The sequence below is a fragment of the Salvelinus namaycush genome, chromosome 1 (assembly GCF_016432855.1).
Source record: "Salvelinus namaycush isolate Seneca chromosome 1, SaNama_1.0, whole genome shotgun sequence".
Classification (NCBI taxonomy): Eukaryota; Metazoa; Chordata; class Actinopteri; order Salmoniformes; family Salmonidae; genus Salvelinus; species Salvelinus namaycush.
The window spans coordinates 28,082,626-28,104,269 of record NC_052307.1 but is presented as its reverse complement, the minus strand read 5'-3'; the positions used below and the strand labels follow the sequence as shown (position 1 = coordinate 28,104,269).

At 45.4% G+C, this 21,644-nt stretch overlaps 1 protein-coding gene across 6 annotated transcripts in view; it reads right to left on the bottom strand.

The window, feature by feature from the left end:
* Positions 1–563: 563 nt before the first annotated feature.
* LOC120024521 (ankyrin-1-like) overlaps positions 564–21,644 on the bottom strand; it is a 64,326-nt gene continuing 43,245 nt past the window's right edge. For 4 of the 6 annotated variants that reach the window (XM_038968830.1, XM_038968894.1, XM_038969007.1 and 1 more), the window contains 6 exons: positions 13,778–14,474; positions 13,064–13,436; positions 7,415–7,498; positions 4,760–4,903; positions 2,880–2,994; positions 564–846 (listed from right to left, as the gene is read on the bottom strand). In XM_038968830.1, the coding sequence (XP_038824758.1) occupies positions 2,923–2,994; positions 4,760–4,903; positions 7,415–7,498; positions 13,064–13,436; positions 13,778–14,474 (1,370 nt within the window). In that variant the 3' untranslated portion in view covers positions 564–846; positions 2,880–2,922. The remainder of the gene's footprint in view (positions 847–2,879; positions 2,995–4,759; positions 4,904–7,414; positions 7,499–13,063; positions 13,437–13,777; positions 14,475–21,644) is intronic. The other 2 variants (XM_038968926.1, XM_038969081.1) reach the window with 2 other exon arrangements.

Here is a 21,644-nt window from a genome sequence, read left to right as displayed (position 1 = left end):
CATATACCCATAGAGTTAACCAAACAAGAACACCAGAGCAGAAGAATAGTTTAGGTGTCTGAAACAGCAGCATCATTAGCATCACATAGGGTTATGGTGACATAAAACACAGGTAACACTCAGTCACGTAGCATTTCAGTGCAGATAGAATGTACAACACCAATATCCTAAGTGTAGGCTACTGGAGTGGGACAGTGAAGGCCTGAAACCAGCCTGTGATGTATTTAATATATTTTTTTGCTGGAAGAGTCTGTTCAGTGTGACAGGGAGGGAGAGTGACCTGTTGCCTAGAGATAATTCAGAGTATTTTGACAGTCTCCCTTTTCAGAAGTTTCACAAACAAACACTGCCCTGTTTCTTTAGAAAAGGGACGTATGACATATTCACCTTGCCCTACACCCCAACATGGCCTCCTATCCCATACAGGAGTGATCCCCTCCCCCCCCCCCCCCCAACCACCCCCACAACCCCTAGTACTGTAGTTAAAGACAGGCCATGCGCCAGCAGTCATTCATGCTGATACATATAACAGGAAGCACGTTTTGGTTGCTATTTTTTTGTTGTCTGTGTTTGGTTTTTGTTTTATACGAAATCATGCTCCTAGCCTAGTAGTTGACGTTTTTGGATTGTTTCTTTTTTTAAAAAGGTAAGAAAACTACGAGTAAATCCACTTGGTTCTCGTGATCATCGGCTTTGCCGTGGTGGTTGTTGTTATTATGAAGTTAGTGTTTTGTTCGTTCCAATCTCTCTTCTTTTCTCTCCATTATTCTCCTCCTCTTCATTCCTCCTGTCACCTGCCGCCAGTCATGTGTCTAAGTAGGATCGTTTTGGTGTGGGGCTCAAATCCTGGAGGGAAAGAGAACAGAGGTTTATATGGAGCAAGGACAAGGTTCCCATCAGTGTGTAGAGAATCAGACCAAACAGTTCTGTTGGATCGGCATGCAGGGTGCAGAAATCAAGAACCCAGAGACGAATCAGTAAATGTGAGTAGGCATACCTGTCTATAAATACATACACATACACAGCCAAAACACGGTCAGAGCTTGTCTTACAACTGTCCTTGGATAAAGAGAAAATTTACCGCAACCTTCCTTTCAAGCATGGAAATAGGGGACTCTAGATACCAGAGTCTTATACACTGAGTATACAAAACATTAGGGACACCTGTTGAGCGTGAAAAACCCAGCAGCGTTGCAGTTCTTGACACAAACCGATGCGTCTGGCACCTACTAACATACTCTGTTCAAAGGCACTTAAATATTTTGTCTTGCCGATTCACCCTCTGAATGGCACACATACACAATCCCTGTCTCAATCGTCTCAAGGCTTAAAACCCCCTCTTTAACCTTTTACTGCAGTGGGTTAAATCAGGGTCACACAGAGTGTTTCCTGGAAGTCTTAAACAAATCCTATTTGAAACAAAAGTATACACCTCACACACATATGTATGGTCTTGAAAAAAAGAAGACATCTACCGTGCCAGCTATAGAGTTTAAATGTATTCAATTATAAGTTTGCATCCCGATATTACACTTTATATACATCACATAACAAAACTGTAGAAACCGTTTTTTCTGTGTAATTTTTTTTCCTGTCTATTAATTATGAAAAATATTAATAACATTCTCCCCATGAGGCCACTAGGTCATATGACGGCAGGAAAGGGCTACCCTGTCTCCTCCCTTTCATCTACATGGATTGAAGTGGATTTAACAAGTGACATCAATAAGAGATCATACCTTTCACCTGGTCAGTCTATGCCATGGAAAGAGCGGGTGTCCTTAATGTTTCGTATACTCAGAGTATACAGTATCTACTGCTCTGGGGCGCTCTATTTCTCCTACTTTAAGAAAGTGTTGTGCATTGTCAGTCAAGTATGTTATTTTAACAAGTCACTGGTCTGTTTATAAGCACACGCACACACGCACACACGCACGCACGCACACGCACACGCACAGTTGCTCCAGATAGTTTAATTTGAAAGAACAACTGGCCTGTCAACTTTGACCTATGAAAACATGCTGGATCCCCAGCACCCTTTGATAGTGTAGAGCCACATACAATGCCATCTGTAATAGCTCAAACAGTCAGCACTAACATAAACATACTGCATGTAGCTAGACCTACTGTAAACCCAGTCAGACATGTACAGCATTAGTACTACGCCAACACATAAGGACAGCCATTGAACCGCCCCTTCACACCCTGCTGAATACCCACTGTAACACAATCTATACACACTGACCACAGAATCTGCTGTAGTTTAGACTCTCCTAAGACAGTATGACAACAGCTGTTCTATACATCCAACTGTACTTGACACACTGATACTCATCTACAGCAAAACACTACACACAAATATACTATCTTATAAAGCCATATGTAAAGAGGCATCTGGGTAAGAAGATCAGGAGGTCCGGTCAACCTTTCCTATTTCATTATTTTCTGATAGAACATCTAGAAGTAGATAGGGGGAGATAGGCGATGAAGAGGACAAAGAGAGGAATGTTTAAGGGCATAGACAGGAATGGTCGAGTCGGGACTCATACCTCTGTTGCCGGGGGATACGTGTAGTACAGAGTTGAGCGTTACCGCTCAACTAGACTTAGTTTTAATATTACATCTGAATCTACTAAATCAATGCCACCCCACAGTCATACAGTACCATATTAATGCACAGTAGTTGCATCAAATGCCAATGATATAGTTCAAGCCACATCAAATGTCACTCTGCACTGCAGTGCTACAATTAGCTAAATGTCATTAGTACTGAATTACTGTAACAACATCAGGCCTATTTAATCCAGACAGAGAGGTAGGATTAAATGGAGGAGCCCGAACCCAGGTGAGAGGTCTCAGTGGGTCAGTCAGTCCCGTACCTGCGGGGACATGTCGCTCTGCCACTCTGTCTGCATGCTTCCCTCACTGCTTTACTCTCCGCAGACTGGCACATTTCACTATCTGAGCACCCTTCTTAACATCCACAATATCAGGCTACATCAGGGAGGGTGGGGGGGAGCAAGGGGAGAGCCAGGGGCGGAGGTAAAGGAGAGGAGGGACAGAGACGGGTGGAGAAGAGGATGAGAGTAGGAGGGAGAGGAGGGACAGAGACAGGTGGAGGAGAGGATGAGAGTAGGAGGGAGAGGAGGGACAGAGACAGGTGGAGGAGAGGATGAGAGTAGGAGGGAGAGGAGGGACAGAGACAGGTGGAGGAGAGGATGAGAGTAGGAGGGAGAGGAGGGACAGAGACAGGTGGAGGAGAGGATGAGAGTAGGAGGGAGAGGAGGGACAGAGACAGGTGGAGGAGAGGATGAGAGTAGGAGGGAGAGGAGGGACAGAGACAGGTGGAGGAGAGGATGAGAGTAGGAGGGAGAGGAGGAAGTAGAAGTGAGGGAGAATTAGTAGGAAAACAAAAAGATGTGGAGGACAGAGAGGGAATCAGGAGAGAGGGAGAGAGTAGGGAGAGGGAATCAGGAGAGAGGGAGAGAGTAGGGAGAGGGGATCAGGATAGAGGGAGAGAGTAGGGAGAGGGGATCAGGATAGAGGGAGAGAGTAGGGAGAGGGGATCAGGAGAGAGGGAGAGATGGAGGAGGGAGAGGGAGCAGTGGCACAGTGTGTGAGAGGTGAAAGATATGGACGAGGTGAAGAGGTGTATGAAGAGACAAGGGTGGAGAGGAGAAGAGGTTAAAAGTGACAATTGAGGTAATGAGCGAAGTGAGAGAGTTGACGGGAAGACAAGAAAAGGAGAGGAAAGGAGACAATTCAAGAGAGGACAGATAATGGAAAGACAGCCAAGCCAAGAGAGATGGGGTGGGGGTTGGAAAAACAGACAGGAAAATAGAAAAGAGAGAAGCATCAGAAACATTGACATGGAATAGAGTACTGCAGTTTGGAGGGAGCACACAGTCACAGTTAATGGACTATAGAGACTTTGAATGGATGTGGGCAGAGAAGACAGATAGACAGTCAGTCAATGTGGGTTACTGAAGGGGAGAGAATGGACCTCATTACATTAGCACATCAAGAGCAACCAGCCAACACCCAGACATTCATATCAACTGGAGAGAAAGAGCCATCCATCTATGTACTGACTGGAGACAGAGCAGATATCAGAACTGACTGCTGTTATGAAACCTGGAAGCATTAGTTTGTTGTTTCAGCCAACGCAGAGAGATAGTGCAAGCTATCAGAGCAGGATGCAGTTGTGGACATTTTGGATGGTCCTACATGCAGGTCAGGATGGAGAGGGTGGACATGATGGGGGAAATGAAGCACAGATGAGTAATGCTTGCAAGTTGGATACAAAGTACAGCATGAGGACACTCACACAATCAATATTTTTTTCAGTTTCTTTGTAGCTAGGAGGTTGGGGAATGGCAACACAGGTTGATCTAAATGACAAACACACACACATCCCATTCACACGCCACAGTCCATGCAGGTTTAGCCCACTGTGGTCTACTTTGAACTAACAGAGGAATCTATACTGCTGATCCCAGCACAGTAAAGAGTTCGTAGTTCCCAGCTACACCCTTGTCATCTTCTCTAGTGGTTGATTGCTACATTGAGTCCCTATATAAATTCAGGGACGTTTACAGATTGACCCTGATGGGCCCTGTATGGTCCAGTTAGTCTCACCCCACTTTAACTGTGAATCAATGCTATATTTATGACAGATGAATGAGTTTGTTTAGAGTCTCAGCCTCTTGTACAGTAGCCCAGGTGAGTGTGGCCCGGCTGATGCAGGTCAGTGGCCCACCTTGCTGCTCAGGACGGCGTAGTTCATGAACTGCTCCGCCTCAGCCTCCAGCTCATCCTGCAGAGAGCCATCCACGCTCACTGACCGCTCCTGACCCCCCTCGTCACCTGAGCCCTTCCCCCTGCGCACCACCTTCCGTACAATCTGCACCGCGTGTGCGCGCACACCCGCACGCACGCACGCACGCACGCACGCACGCACGCACGCACGCACACACACACACACACACACACACACACACACACACACACACCCAGGGGAGGAGGGAGAGGAGGATGAGAGGATGAGAGAGGGTGGTGGGAAAGAGAGCTTAAGAAGGAGAGATTGGTACTCTATTGGGTTCTCTGTGTACCTCCCTGTGTACCATTAAGGAACATAATGTTCATTATAAAACACTGTCCTGGTTATATGTATCCTTATCAACCCCATCCTTATTAAATCTACCACCCACAACCTTTCAACCCCATCCTTACTAAATCTACCACCCACAACCTTTCAACCCCATCCTTACTAAATCTACCACCCACAACCTTTCAACCCCATCCTTATTTAATCTACAACCCACAACCTTTAAACCCCATCCTTATTAAATCTACCACCCACAACCTTTCAACCCCATCCTTACTAAATCTACAACCCACAACCTTTAAACCCCATCCTTATTAAATCTACCACCCACAACCTTTCAACCCCATCCTTATTAAATCTACCACCCACAACCTTTCAACCCCATCCTTATTTAATCTACAACCCACAACCTTTAAACCCCATCCTTATTAAATCTACCACCCACAACCTTTCAACCCCATCCTTATTTAATCTACAACCCACAACCTTTAAACCCCATCCTTATTAAATCTACCACCCACAACCTTTCAACCCCATCCTTATTTAATCTACCACCCACAACCTTTCAACCCCATCCTTATTTAATCTACAACCCACAACCTTTAAACCCCATCCTTATTAAATCTACCACCCACAACCTTTCAACCCCATCCTTATTAAATCTACCAACCACAACCTTTAAACCCCATCCTTATTAAATCTACCACCCACAACCTTTCAACCCCATCCTTATTAAATCTACGACCCACAACCTTTCAACCCCATCCTTATTTAATCTACAACCCACAACCTTTAAACCCCATCCTTATTAAATCTACAACCCACAACCTTTCAACCCCATCCTTATTTAATCTACAACCCACAACCTTTAAACCCCATCCTTATTAAATCTACCACCCACAACCTTTCAACCCCATCCTTATTAAATCTGCCACCCACAGCCTTTCAACCCCATCCTTATTAAATCTACCACCCACAACCTTTCAACCCATCCTTATTTAATCTACAACCCACAACCTTTCAACCCCATCCTTATTAAATCTGCCACCCACAACCTTTCAACCCCATCCTTATTAAATCTGCCACCCACAACCTTTCAACCCCATCCTTATTTAATCTACGACCCACAACCTTTAAACCCCATCCTTATTAAATCTATCAACCACAACCTTTCAACCCCATCCTTATTAAATCTCCCACCCACAACCTTTCAACCCCATCCTTATTAAATATACCACCCACAACCTTTAAACCCCATCCTTATTAAATCTGCCACCCACAACCTTTCAACCCCATCCTTATTAAATCTGCCACCCACAGCCTTTCAACCCCATCCTTATTAAATCTGCCACCCACAACCTTTCAACCCCATCCTTATTTAATCTACGACCCACAACCTTTAAACCCCATCCTTATTAAATCTACCACCCACAACCTTTCAACCCCATCCTTATTTAATCTACCACCCACAACCTTTCAACCCCATCCTTATTAAATCTACCACCCACAACCTTTCAACCCCATCCTTATTAAATCCACCACCCACAACCTTTCAACCCCATCCTTATTAAATCTGCCACCCACAACCTTTCAACCCCATCCTTATTTAATCTACGACCCACAACCTTTCAACCCCATCCTTATTAAATCTGCCACCCACAGCCTTTCAACCCCATCCTTATTAAATCTACCACCCACAACCTTTAAACCCCATCCTTACTAAATCTGCCACCCACAACCTTTAAACCCCATCCTTATTAAATCTGCCACCCACAGCCTTTCAACCCCATCCTTATTAAATCTACCACCCACAACCTTTAAACCCCATCCTTATTAAATCTGCCACCCACAGCCTTTAAACCCCATCCTTATTAAATATACCACCCACAACCTTTCAACCCCATCCTTATTAAATCTACCACCCACAACCTTTAAACCCCATCCTTATTAAATCTGCCACCCACAGCCTTTCAACCCCATCCTTATTAAATCTACCACCCACAACCTTTCAACCCCATCCTTATTAAATATACCACCCACAACCTTTCATACAGCAACTAAACATGACTGTGACACCTGTGAGAGCATGACAGGGATCATTTTCCCATGTCGTGATTACAGTCATGACATTGGAATAAATCAAGGCATGATGATGAATGTGATGGTTCTTGATTATCAATTTAATAATCATTTCTATGAGGATGAGTGTAGTGAGTTGAACATGAATATTAACAGGGGAGAACTGGTAGATAGGCCACAGTGCAGGGCTGTAGAGTAGAGAGAGGCATGCTGGGATAGATATCTGACCTTCTTGGTGACGATGTTTCCGTGCTCGTCTGTGAACTGCTCCTCGCTCACTTGTTCCCCTGGGAGATCCTTGGCCTCATCACCCTACGGGACAGACAACATGTACTGAACATCACTAAACAATACTGTCATACTGAAATACACATGGTATACTGTACCGCCACACACATCTGCTCATAGATTAATGGCAAACGCATCAACAGCACACACTTATACAGTAAGGAGTCCAAACCCACATACTCTACATTAACATTACAAAAGGGACCAGTCAATACTACCAGAAAGATTGGATCTAAATACTTGATTGGCCAACAACTTTTGCACAGACATCAATGTCACACCTATGAGTTTGTAAGTATGAATTGGGGAACGACTCAGAGAGAAAACCAGGAGTCAGCATACAGAACGAAAAGAGTGCTGGAATCTAGAGCACTTTAAAATAGCCCCCCAGAGTGAGTCTCATCATTTAGCCACTGTCACCAACCCCAAACCAGAGAGAGAGAGAGAGAGAGAGATAGAGAGAGAGAGAGATACATACGTACATGGAGATAGTAACTGGTCAGGGGATCACTAATGGGACTGCTGTGATGTTAGCACTAATACAATCAGAGTTGATGAGGTTCATGATAATACAACTATTATTCCTAATAACATTGGAGGCGCCAGTACAGTTATTTATAAGATCAAAAGGTCCCGCAGTTAAAACGATTGAACACAGCGCCATGGCTGAAGCCTGCCCTATCCCCCACAATCCATAGAGGAAGGAGTTGATAGAGTTATTAAAGGTGTTGAGACCAGGAGAGGGCTGGAGGGAGGGGTTAGAATAGGACCATGAAGATGGTAGAGAGATTAGAGACTGAGTTCATAGGTTTAAACACCATTCACAGCTCAACAGCACGTACAAGGTCTGCACAGTGTATCTACAGTCTAAATGGGTCTCAACTGTAGGTCTATGGTCACAGCACGTATAAGGCCTGTACAGTATATATATCTACAGTCTAAATGGGTCTCAACTGTAGGTCTATGGTTTGACCATTCTTAGTTTTGTCCTTACCTCCCTCTGTTACTATTCTATCTCACCTGGTGGAATACGGTATGAACAATATGATCCAGACAGTTGCTTGAAAATACTTTAAAACTAATGTTGTTGTTGCAGAGTAGTTCTATCATGCATCCTGTATATTCATCATCTATGCACAAGTCAGCATACTGTATGTGTGAGTTAAAATTCTACAATTAACAACATTACTTTCATTACTGATGCCATTACGGATAAATTGCATTGTCAGAAGTTAATGCGGTAAACAAGCAGAAATAGGTATCTCTCCACCTTCTCCACTCGCCTCGACCCTGACGAACATGTCCCCTTGTCACAGCCAAACATTAAATCACCTCTGAGCTTTACAAATACACACGCACACACCCACATGCACACGCACACGCACACTGCAACCATCTGCTTTCCACCTCACTGTTTGCTACACTCTCCTTCATTATTTTGTTCCATTGCCAGTCAATTCTCTCTCTCATCCTCTCCCCCCTCCCTTCTCTGTTGGGTACCTTGAGAATGACCCTGCGGCGGACCACGCGGGTGGTGACGTTCTCCTCTTCGTCGGCCATGCCCTCGGCCTCGCCCAGCTCACGGTCCAGCGCAGCGTGCACATAGGTGAGCACAGAGCGCAGGGAGCCGCTGGCTATATGCATCACATTCTGACCGCTGATCACCAGGAAGGCCAGCAGCACAAAGCTGAAGAGCAGCTCAGTCACCAGGGCCCACATCACTCACAGCCCCTCCAAGCTTCTACCTCTGCAAACTCTCAAAGCAACCCAGCAACCCAGTGGAGCGCACGACACACCCACTCTCACACACCCAACTACACGCCCACCCACACACACTAACACAGACACTAACACACACACGTCTGTGCAGGCTCTCGCCGACTATCCACGACCCTTCTCTCCGTTTTTCTGGGGCAGCAGCTGCACCCTCAGGCCTTCTCTCCTCTCAACAGGGCTGGCGTCTTGTTCTTCTTTCTCTCCCTCCGTTTGTGTCCCTTCTTCAACAAGCTCTACTCCACTAGACCCTGTTCCTTCTTTCTCTGGCTCCCTCTCTCTCTCCGTCTGTCAGCTGGTCAGTAGGAATGGCTGACCCATGACATCAAATCTAGGCGGCTGCAACCTCGGGAGGCTTCTATTTCCTCTCCCTCTCTCTCTCTTTCGTTCCTTCGCTCTCTCCCCCCTCCTTGCTTTCAAAAACAACCCTCTCACCCTTCACCCCTCACTCCCTCTCTGTCTCCCAGCCATGTGATCTGTAGTCTTTAAATACTTCTGGCTGCTCCAGAGAGGAGCTCTGCTCTGTCAGGCTGAGAGGCTGAGAGTGAGAATAACAGACTTGCAACCTGACCAACAGGCTTCCCTCAGGTAATCACACTACAGTATACTCCCTCAGGTAATCATTGTATACTCCCTCAGGTACTCATAGTATACTCTCTCAGGTAATCATACTATACTCCCTCGGGTACTGATAGTATACTCCCTCAGGTAATCATACTATACTCCCTCGGGTACTCATAGTATATTCCCTCAGGTAATCATACTATACTCTGGTACACACAACCATACACTATACTTCTACACTTATATTATTATATTACTTATTCTCTATGGGCAACATTGTAGTCTGTTCTTACTGTTCCAACACACTGGCAGTCCCAATATAACTGGGCAGTCTCAATATAACTTCCTTCCAGGGATAGCCCACAGAGACTGAAACAGCCCCTTTTTCCCTCTCACTGCGTCGCAAAGTTGAGCTGTCCTTTGGGGTGCTCTGGTGCAGTGCCAGAATGCTAGATGCCACGTGTGGTGGGCTGGGATTGGGGATCTGGTGACAGGGGCTGCTATTTTTGGCTTGACAGGCTGTTTGTGCCCTTCTTGGGCCTTCTGTTTGTATGCGCATGTGTGTGAGAGGAGAGGATATGGTACATATAATCTAATTCAGTTATAGCCTTCTGTCACTGGGTTTGGACTGTAGTCATACAAGTCCTACTGTACAGCATTTACATTTTAGTCATTTAGGAGACACTCTTATCCAAAGCGACTTACAGGAGCAATTAGTGTTAAGTGCCTTACTCAAATCAAATCAAACTTTATTTGTCACATGCGCTGAATACAACAAGTGTAGACTTTACCGTGAAATGCTTACTTACAAGCCCTTAACCAACAGCGCAGCTCAAGAAGAAGAAAATATTTTACCAAGTAGGCTAAAATAAAAAGTAATAATAAAAAGTAACACAATAAGAATAACAATAATGAGGCTATGTACAGGGTGCACCGGTACCTAGTCAGTGTGCAGGGGTACAGGCTAGTAATCTGCACACGCAGTTGGGGGTGAAGTGACTATGCATAGGTAACAAACAAACAGCGAGTAGCAGCAGTGTACAGGGGGGGTCAATGTAAATTGTCCGGTGGCAATTTTTATGAATTGTTCAGCAGTCTAATTGCTTGGGGGTAGAAGCTGTTGAGGAGCCAGGCTGTGATGCAACCGGTCAGGATGTGAGAAACGGCGGTGTGGAGTGCGATTGAGCTTGCGTCATCTGTGGATCTGTTGGGGCGGTATGCGAATTGGAGTGGGTCTAGGGTGTCCGTGAGGATGCTGTTGATGTGAGCTATGACCAGCCTTTCAAAGCACTTCATGGCTACCGACGTGAGTGCCACGGGGCGGTAATAATTTAGGCAGGTTACCTTCGCTTCCTTGGGCACAGGGACTATGGAGTTCTGCTTGAAACATGTAGGTATTAGAGACTCGGTCAGAAGGAGGTTGAAAATGTCAGTGAAGACACTTGACAGTTGGTCCGCGCATGCTTTGAGTACACGTCCTGGTAATCCGTCTGGCCCAGTGACTTTGTGAATGTTGACCTGTTTAAAGGTTTTGTTCACATCGGCTACCGAGAGAGTTATCACACAGTCATCCAGAACAGCTGGTGCTCCCGTGCATGCTTCAGTGTTGCTTGCCTCGAAGCGAGCATAAAAGGCATTCTGGTAGCCTCGCGTCACTGGGCAGCTTGTGTCTGAGGTTTCCCTTTGTAGTCCGTAATAGTTTTCAAGCCCTACCACATCTGACGAGCGTCAGAGCCGGTGTAGTAGGATTCAATCTTAATCCTGTATTGACGCTTTGCTTGTTTGATGGTTCATCTGAGGGCATAGAGGGATTTCTTATAAACGTCCGGATTAGTCTCCCGCTCCTTGACAGAGGCAACTGTAGCCTTTAGCTCGATGCGGATGTTGCCTGTAATCCATGGCTTCTGGTTGGGAAATGTACGTACAGTCACTGTGGGGACGTCATCACCAATGCACGTATTGATGAAGCCGATGACTGACTGAGGTGTTGTATTCCTCAATGCCATTGGATGAATCCCGGAACATATTCCAGTCTGTGCTAGCAAAACAGTCCTGTAGTGTAGCAACCGCGTCATCTGACCACTTCCATATTGAGCGAGTCACTGCTACTTCCTGCTTTAGTTTTTGCTTGTAAGCAGGAATCAGGAGGATAGAATTGTGGTCAGATTTGCCAAATGGAGGGCGGGTGAGAGCTTTGTATGCATCTCTGTGTGTGGAGTAAAGGTGGTCTCTGATTTTCTTTCTCTGGTTGCACATGTGACATCTTGGTAAAAATGTGGTAAAACCGATTTAAGTTTGCCTGCATTAAAGTCCCCGGCCACTAGGAGCACCGCTTCTGGGTGAGCATTTTCTTATTTTCTTATGGCCTTATAGAGTTGGTTGAGAGCGGTCTTAGTGCCAGCTTCGCTTTGTGGTGGTAAATAGACGGCTACGAATAATACAGATGAGAACTGTATCTTGGTAGATAGTGTGGTCTTCAGCTTATCATAAGGTACTCTACCTCAGGCGAGCAATACCTTGAGACTTCTTTAATATTAGACATCGCGCACCAGCTGTTACTTGCGAAAATACACACACACACACCCCTCGTCTTACCAGAGGTAGCGTCTCTGTTCTGCCGGTGAATGGAAAATCCCGCCAGCTCTATATTGTCTGTTTTTTCGTTCAGCCACGTCTCGGTGAAACATAAGATGTTACAGTTTTTAATGTCCCGTTGGTAGGATAATCTTAATAGTAGGTCATCAATTTTATTTTCTAACGAATGCACGTTGGGAGTTTACTCGCTCGCCTCCGGCTTCTCAGAAGATTCCCCGATCTGCGTCCCCTTTCCCCGCGTCTTTTCCTCACGCAAAAGGCGTGGATCTGGGCCTGTTCCAGTGAAAGCAGGATATCCTTCTTGTCGGGCTCGTTAAAGGAAAAAGTTTCTTCCAGTTCGAGGTGAGTAATCGCTTTTCTGATGTCCAGAAGGTATTTTCGGTCATAAGAGACGGTAGCAGCAACATTACGTACACAATAAGTAAAAAAATAAGTTACACAAAACACAAAAAAAATAACAAAATAGCACAATTGGTTGGGAGAATGTAAAATGTCAGCCATGTTCTTCGGCGCCATCTTAGGAAGGGCACATCTACAGATTTTAAACCTAGCCAGCTTGGGGATTTGAACCAGCAACCATTCGGTTATTGGTTGGCCCAACGCTCTTAACCGCTAGGCTACCTGCCACCCCAATAATAAGATGGGTTTCCCACTCACCTGCTGCCTCAGGCGTACGTCGTCCCAGGTCTGCAGCTCTGGCACCCTGTGAGGGAACCCCAGGCCCTTCTCAAACGGCTGGGTGCCCCTGAAGTGCCCACGCAGGAGCTCAGAGTGCCCCATGTCCCGCACCGGCTGAAGCAAGGCCTCCTGGGACACGCGGGACTGGCTGGGGTCCACATCCATGGCAGCGCGCACTGATGACATCATTAAGTCCATGGCCTGCCTGGGTTTTGTTGTCTGTGAACCCAACCAGGCCTGAGTGTGGTCAGTGATAGGTTGCCAACCTGGACCCGACTGCTCCTGTAGATAGGACAGTAAAGAGCCACCACCTCCGCCACTGCCTCTACTACCACTGCTGCCACCACTGGACCTAAGGAGGCAGAGGATGAGTGAGAATAGAAGAAAGGAGGAGAGAGATGAAGAGAGGTGGAGAGAGAGGACAAGTGAGAGGAGAAGAGACAAAGGAGTGAAAGGAGCAGAGAGAGGCCAATGTGTGTCAAATGTGTGTGTCAAACAAAAGCTGACTAATAGTCCTTCATAGACACTCTGTTACTAAAACTAAATATTGTATTATTAGGTTAGGAAACATGGCAACATTGAAGTGTCCTAAGGCTCAGTTGTCTCAGAGGTGAGTGTCTGGACTACCCCCTGTCTGGCCAGTGCTGTGTCCAGCTGAGCTGCAGACTGACTTAGGTCTGAGGACACACTCACCTGTCTCCATTACGATCAGCCACGCGGCTCAGACCGGGCGACTTGCTCAGCCGGGTGTGCACTCGCTGCTGTTGTCCTGCAACAAGAGAAAGCCCTTCCTCTGAGCCTGTCCCTCCTCCTCTTCCTCCTTCAACTCCAGCTCCATCTCCACCTGCCAAGTTGCCTCTGACCGCTGCTGCCTCTGACTTCACGACTTTTGACCCTTGACCCTTCTCCAGACCATTAACGTTGTATAACATGGCGGCGATGGTGCCTCCGAACGAAGAAGGGGTGGCAGGGGTGGCTGTGCTGAACGAAGCAGGGGTGGCAGGGGTGGCGGTGCTGAACGAGTCAACAGCCCCCATCTCTGAGTTGTCTTCCACCAGCTCCATGGAGCCACTCAGCCCCCCTCCCTCTCCGCTAGCCCTACTGCCCAGCCGGCCCAGGCTCCCGTACGGCAGCCCCAGCAGCCCCTCCGAGTCGTCAGCATTGCTGCACTCCAGTGAGGAGTCCTCCACGGCCACTAGGGAGGGGATGTTGCCCGAGGGCCACACCTGCACATCGGACATCTCCATGAGTGTGTCCTCCTCTGTGATGGCCATGGGAGCACACTCCAGACTGGAGACTTCCTGCCAGTAGGGCTCGTTGCCGAGCGGAGAGGGCAGGCTGTACTGCATGGAAGGAGGGGAGAGCAGCTCCTCCTGCAATACCCCGTAACCTGGAGCGACACACAGAGAGGCACACTGACACGGGCCCCCCACCTTGCTTCGCCACGCCTCGCCCCCCACCTTGCCCCACCAGCCCTGACAGGGACCCCAGGGGGGGATGTGCCCCTGCCCAGGAGCAGGGCAGCCATGGGGAGATGGCAGAGGGGGAGCCCAGGGGGCAAGGGGGGAGAGGGGGAGAGGAAGGGGCCAGACAGTGGGAGCTGAAGAAGAGGTGCAAGGAGCTAAGGGCGAGGGAGCAAGGGGGGCTTCGGGAGAGGGGGTTGACAAACCAGATCAAGCCAGATCAGCCAGCACTGACAGTGAGAGCAGCAGCGGAGGCAGCAGCAGACACACAGCCAGAGCCAGACAGAGAGCCAGACAGAGAGCCAGACAGAGAGCCAGACAGAAAGAGAGAGGTCTGCTGGTGGCTGGTGCTGCTCCACTGTCTGCCACCTATAGGTAGAGGGACAGGAGTTACTGCCTCTGCCCCGAACCAACCTGGGGCTGGGACACACACCTGCCCGCCTGGGACACACACTTATACACACATACACATGCCATACACATGTAGATACACACACAGACTTACCCACACCCACACACAACCTCTCCCATACACACACACACACACAAAACCAGGCAAGTTAAATATTCTAGTCAGGCTGAACAGCATGCATGCAGGCAATCTCGTTATTCAACACACTCACACACACTTTCACCCACCCACCACCACAGACATTACATTACAAACCTTAGAAAACAAATAACATAACCACATACACAATACACAGAAATACACACAAAGACACACTTACACCACACATACACACACATGATGATATATAGTTTCATTTCTTATAGCTCACTGCAAGCATAGCTGCCCCAAACCTCATTTTTATATCAACAGGGAATCTAACTTTGAGAATTTGCTACGTATGATCCATGAACCTTTGACTCAAGTCACTCCAACAACACCTATATTTGGAAAAAATTAATTTCTTGCCTGGTAGCATGGAGAGCTTTGACTTTTAAACATGCAGTGATGTGGTACAGTAAGCATGGTAGGTTCTCTTTAGATGCTAGAAAAACTATCCACTAGGAAACTGTCTGCAGGTGTACATGCAACCATCATGTTGACTGGAGTATGGAACAGACCCAGATACAGTCAGCACAACAGACAGCATCTGAACAAGTGGACGGTGCCAAAGCTGCTTTCTGAGTCTGCTCTCTTCCACACTAACTCACATTTCAGTATGGTGTACTTAATAGCTACTGTATGAGAAATGACCTGAGAGATAGCCAAGTAAATAAAATGTCAAATTCAATGTCAAGATGGCTATAGATACCACAAATAAAAAAACTTTAAAAACTATTGTGCAGTAGCTACTGTACTTCTCTGCTAATACATTACCAAGAATGTATACTAATGAATAGATATGACCATGAGTAACATAAAGATACAGTATTTTGAATCAAACAAATAAACCCAGTAAAGAATGGATAAATAGTCTATAAAGTGGTAGAAATGAATTGATTATATACTGGCATGAACTGAGAGAAGAGTATAGATTTAGCAAGAGGTAGAAAAGACAGGAGAGATGTGGAGGGAGGGGTGAAGTGTATATTTGTGTGTGTGTGTGTGTGTGTGTGTGTGTGTGTGTGTGTGTGTGTCTGTGTGTGCGGGACTGCGTATGCATGTGTGTGCGAGCGGGCGGAAGAACACTATGTGTGTGTGTGTATACATGAGAGAGAGAGGTGCAACATGAGTCATTGTTGGCACTAAGTTATGCTGAATGTGCAGTGGGTATTAGTGACACCAGCTGGCCTCCTGGACCTCTCATCTCTCAGCCTTAAATGACAGCATAACCTCTCTGACATCCCACTCAGAAGGTCAGAGGACTGTGTGTACGTGGGTCATAAGTTAAACACATTTACGTTAGGGTGGCAGGTAGCCTAGCAGTTAAGAGCTTTGGGCCAGTAACCGAAAGGTTGCTGGTTCAAATGCCCGAGCTGACTAGGTGAAACGTCGGTTGATGTGCCCTTTAGCAAGGCACTTAACCCTAGCTGCTCTGGATAAGAGTGTCTGCTAAATGACTAAAATATTAGTGGGACACATAACAAGTATCCTTCAATATGCATCCTTCATAAACAAGTATCCTTCAATATGCATCCTTCATAACAAGTATCCTTCGTTATGCATCCTTCATAACAAGTATCCTTCATAACAAGTATCCTTCAATATGCATCCTTCATAACAAGTATCCTTCATAACAAGTATCCTTCAATATGCATCCTTCATAACAAGTATCCTTCATAACAAGTATCTTTCAATATGCATCCTTCATAACAAGTATCCTTCGATGTGCATCCTTCATAACAAGTATCCTTCATAACAAGTATCCTTCAATATGCATCCTTCATAACAAGTATCCTTCGATATGCATCCTTCATAACAAGTATCCTTCAATATGCATCCTTCATAACAAGTATCCTTCGATATGCATCCTTCATAACAAGTATCCTTCATAACAAGTATCCTTCAATATGCATCCTTCATAACAAGTATCCTTCATAACAAGTATCCTTCAATATGCATCCTTCATAACAAGTATCCTTCGATATGCATCCTTCATAACAAGTATCCTTCATAACAAGTATCCTTCAATATGCATCCTTCATAACAAGTATCCTTCGATATGCATCCTTCATAACAAGTATCCTTCATAACAAGTATCCTTCAATATGCATCCTTCATAACAAGTATCCTTCGATATGCATCCTTCATAACAAGTATCCTTCAATATGCATCCTTCATAACAAGTATCCTTCATAACAAGTATCCTTCAATATGCATCCTTCATAACAAGTATCCTTCATAACAAGTATCCTTCAATATGCATCCTTCATAACAAGTATCCTTCATAACAAGTATCCTTCAATATGCATCCTTCATAACAAGTATCCTTCATAACAAGTATCCTTCAATATGCATCCTTCATAACAAGTATCCTTCATAACAAGTATCCTTCAATATGCATCCTTCATAAAAAGCATCCTTCGATATGCATCCTTCATAACAAGTATCCTTCGATATGCATCCTTCATAACAAGTATCCTTCAATATGCATCCTTCATAACAAGTATCCTTCAATATGCATCCTTCATAACAAGTATCCTTCAATATGCATCCTTCATAACAAGTATCCTTCAATTTACATCCTTCACATAACAAGTATCCTTCAATTTACATCCTTCACATAACAAGTATCCTTCAATTTGCATCCTTCACAAAACAAGTATCCTTCAATATGCATCCTTCATAACAAGTATCCTTCAATATGCATAACCCCAGTAGATAAAACCTCTTAACAGTTCCACAAGGTTTAAGACTTCCAGCTGATGAGATTTCTTTAAACGTGTATACATTACTCTTTAGCCAGTAGGGTGAGGATGATTCATGTCACATAAATATCATGGTATTTGTTTGGAATACCACCTTTTAAGGTTGTGTGTGAATGATCTGAACCCTTATGGTAGCTGACAATAGTGTCTCCTGGTGATCAGTACGGTTCTACTGTACATGGTTTTAGATTGTCTGTTCGTGTCTCTGACAATCTAAAAGACCATCTAACATTTGTGTGATTCTGCCATCCAGTCTTGTTGCCAGTCCTTCTCTCTCTCTATGTGTGTGTGTCTGTGGGTGGTATCACTCCCATGGTCAGTTGAATGGTGAGGTGGGGCGGTGACAGAGAGAGAGAGGAGGGCATGAGGGAGGGTGTTCGTGGGGAATGAACGTGGTGGCCTGGCCCTCCTGGTAAAAAAGACAAACACTGTAAATATTAACAAACTGGCTGAAGCTCACATACACAGAAAGAGAGTCACAATCACACACCGACTGGAAGAAGGGACACAGTGAAATACTCAAATGAAGACACTGAAGACACTCATAAAAGACAACAATTTAAAACACAGACATGTATACACACAAATATACTTACACACATACACACTCACACACCAACACACATGGAACAGAGAGACTGAATGGAAGGGTCACATGAACACACTCCCTGCAAATATGAGTTGTGACAGAGAAAGGGCATAGATACTACATCCCCTAATTCTGGAGAGACTCAAAGACACAGGACAAACACACATACACACAAACAACTGATCAACAACATGTCCCAACATTCATACATGAACAGAGCAGTCAAAACACATGGTTAAAACGGGTTCAGGACCTTTTTACCCCCACAGAGAACAATATACAGTAGAGGATGTAAACAGGCAGACTAAACGGTCGGGTCATTCCCCAGCATGCATGCCATGCAATATCAGTCTGATATTAAAGCAGCTACAAGTTTCAGAGGCATAAACAGCTCCCAGACTACATCTCCCACAGGCCACTGCTTCTGACACATCCTCATTCCAATACTTCCATGCAAGCATATAGGAGGTGAAAGACAAGAGTGGGCCTCATGCACATGCAGACAGGCAGGGGGTCAGGGAGGGAAACAGAGAGGGAAGATAGGAGGGAAGAGGACAGAAAGAGAAAGAGGAAGAAAGAAAGACATGCACAGAGAAAAAGAGAGATAGACAGAGATGGGGAGAGGAGGAAAAGAGAGAGAGAGATGGACAGAGAGAGTGATGGAACAAGGGACACCTCCCTCTCCCGGGGGTGCTGAGCACACAGTGTGTGAGGAGGTTTGGTCACAGAGCAGACGGTTAAAAAGGTGGAATTTTCAAGAGCACAACAATAAAGAGTTATAAAAAAAAACTGGTCATCAAAATAAAGATGAGGGCCAGAGGTCAACATGAGGTCGGAGGGCATGAGTTCAGAGGTCGGAGAGGAGGAGTGAGAAGGAGGAAGAGTAGGGCGGCCAGGCTGCAGATGACATGTCCAGAGAAACACAAAGAGAGAGGGGACAGAGATTCAAAAGGAACAAGTACGGGGATCCCAGAGGGACACACAGTGCACCGAATGGAACGACCCCCGGTCTGAAGAGACTCATACAGCCCCATGCACACACAGGCAGAGAGCGTAACATTACCCTTATAGAAGCCTAGCTGGATTCAGTTCAGGCCTCCCGAGCCTCGCTAGTATGACTAAATGGAACTCATTGCTTTTACGGAGTTGCAAATCATGCGTCTTAGACTCAAACCACTAGAGTTAAGAAAGGGGATTGAATGTCAAAATCACTAAGAGCCAAACGTGATGAAAATAAGGAAAAGACAAGAACAGGTCGACTGAAAGGTACAGTAAGAAGAATGTAGTTCTCCATAATTTCTATTCTAAATGGTAGAATAAAAAAACATTTGTTCCTATAGATATAGGAAGACAGTGCTGCATGCATCCTACCTGGGTTAAAAATAGAATGTGGAATCTAATTGCGGTCTCCAGGCTTGGATTCCCACTTCAGAATCTATTGTAATTTTCAATTCATTTGATTGTGAAGGTTAATTAGGGGACCAAGGGAGTTTTCACCAAGGGAGTAAGCACCTTCCAGACTGACATTCAGTCAGAGAGTGAATCCTCATTCTGTACCATCCCCTGATGTCAAATACTGGCCTACCTACGTTCTACATCCTCTGTAAAATCAGGAACAAACTTATCAGCCATACTATCATTCATAACTCCAAAAGATAAATCATAGATCTCTTGAAAATCCTTGTTGTAATAAACATAAACAATACCATGTCTAGAGGTCAGGTTGGTATTGTCCCGTGAGAGTGTGACCACCTTGTTACACAGACAGCGTCAGAAGAAAGAGCTTTGGGAGGCAGACTGGACAGGTGTTAGATATCAGAGTCACTGCAGCTGTGATCTGACTGAGCATCTCCCGTTTGTCCCTTTGTCCATCATGGTCATATCTATGCATGAGTTACATCACCTGTTATTGCTCCAGTTTGCACTGAGGGGACCTGGCACCTGCTGTGATGACACATGAGATAGTGGGGCACAGAGCAGACCCAGAAGAGAGGCCACAGCACTCCAGTGATGGTCAGTCCAGTGCAGTTTTTTTTACACCAGTCCAGTGGTGAAACTGGAGTCAATCTGATGTATATCATGCATGTGTAAAATAGTAAACCATGAGTAAAAGTAGTCAAAGTTTGAGAAATGACCACTGGAAGCAAAGCCAACTGCAGTATGCTTGAAGGAAAGACTACAGACTGAATTCATGTATGGAAATGCTTGTTTTTTTACAGACACATAATATCCTGCACGATATCTCACATGGCCTATGTAGGCAGATTGTGGTTTAAATCATGTTGGATAAAGATGAACATCATGAACTCATAGCCAAAATCGTACTTTATAGGATGTAATAACATAAACCTGTCAAATACACAGATACGACACAGTAGTAACTTACGCACTGAATACAGATCTAACAAAATATACATTTGGCAAGCATGAACAGAATCTCATGCAACACACCATACAGCTGACTAACACAGCATTTCAGTAATTGTATCTATTTCTTTTTAAATCATCAACTTTCCTATTGCTAACAACTTCATCAAACACACATGAAAACAGATGTTTCTTGAGGTTCCAATTGATCTTTAAATACACTATATATATAAAAGTATGTGGACACCCTTTCATATTAGTGGATTCGGCTATTTCAGGCACAGCAGTTGCTGACAGGTGTATAATATCGAGCACACAGCCCTGCAATCTCCATAGACAAACATTGGCAGTTGAATGGCCTTACTGAAGAGCTCAGTGACTTTCAACGTGGCACTGTCATAGGATGCCACCTTTCCAACAAGTCAGTTCGTCAAATTTCTGCCCTGCTAGAGCTGCCCCGTTCAACTGTAAGTGCTGTTATTGTGAAGTGGAAACGTCTAGGAGCAACAATGTCTCAGCTGCGAAGTGATAGGCCACACAAACTCACAGAACGGGACCGGCAAGTGCTGATGTGCATAGCACGCAAAAATCGTCTGTCCTCGATTGCAACACTCACTACCGAGTTCCAAACTGCATCTAGAAACAACGTCAGCACAAGAACTGTTCATCGAGAGCTTCATGAAATGGGTTTCCATGGCCGAGCAGCCGCACACAAGCCTAAGATCACCATGCGCAATGCCAAGCATTGGGTAGAGTAATGTAAAGCTCACCGCCATTATACTCTGGAGCTGTGAAAATGTGTTCTCTGCAGTGATGAATCACG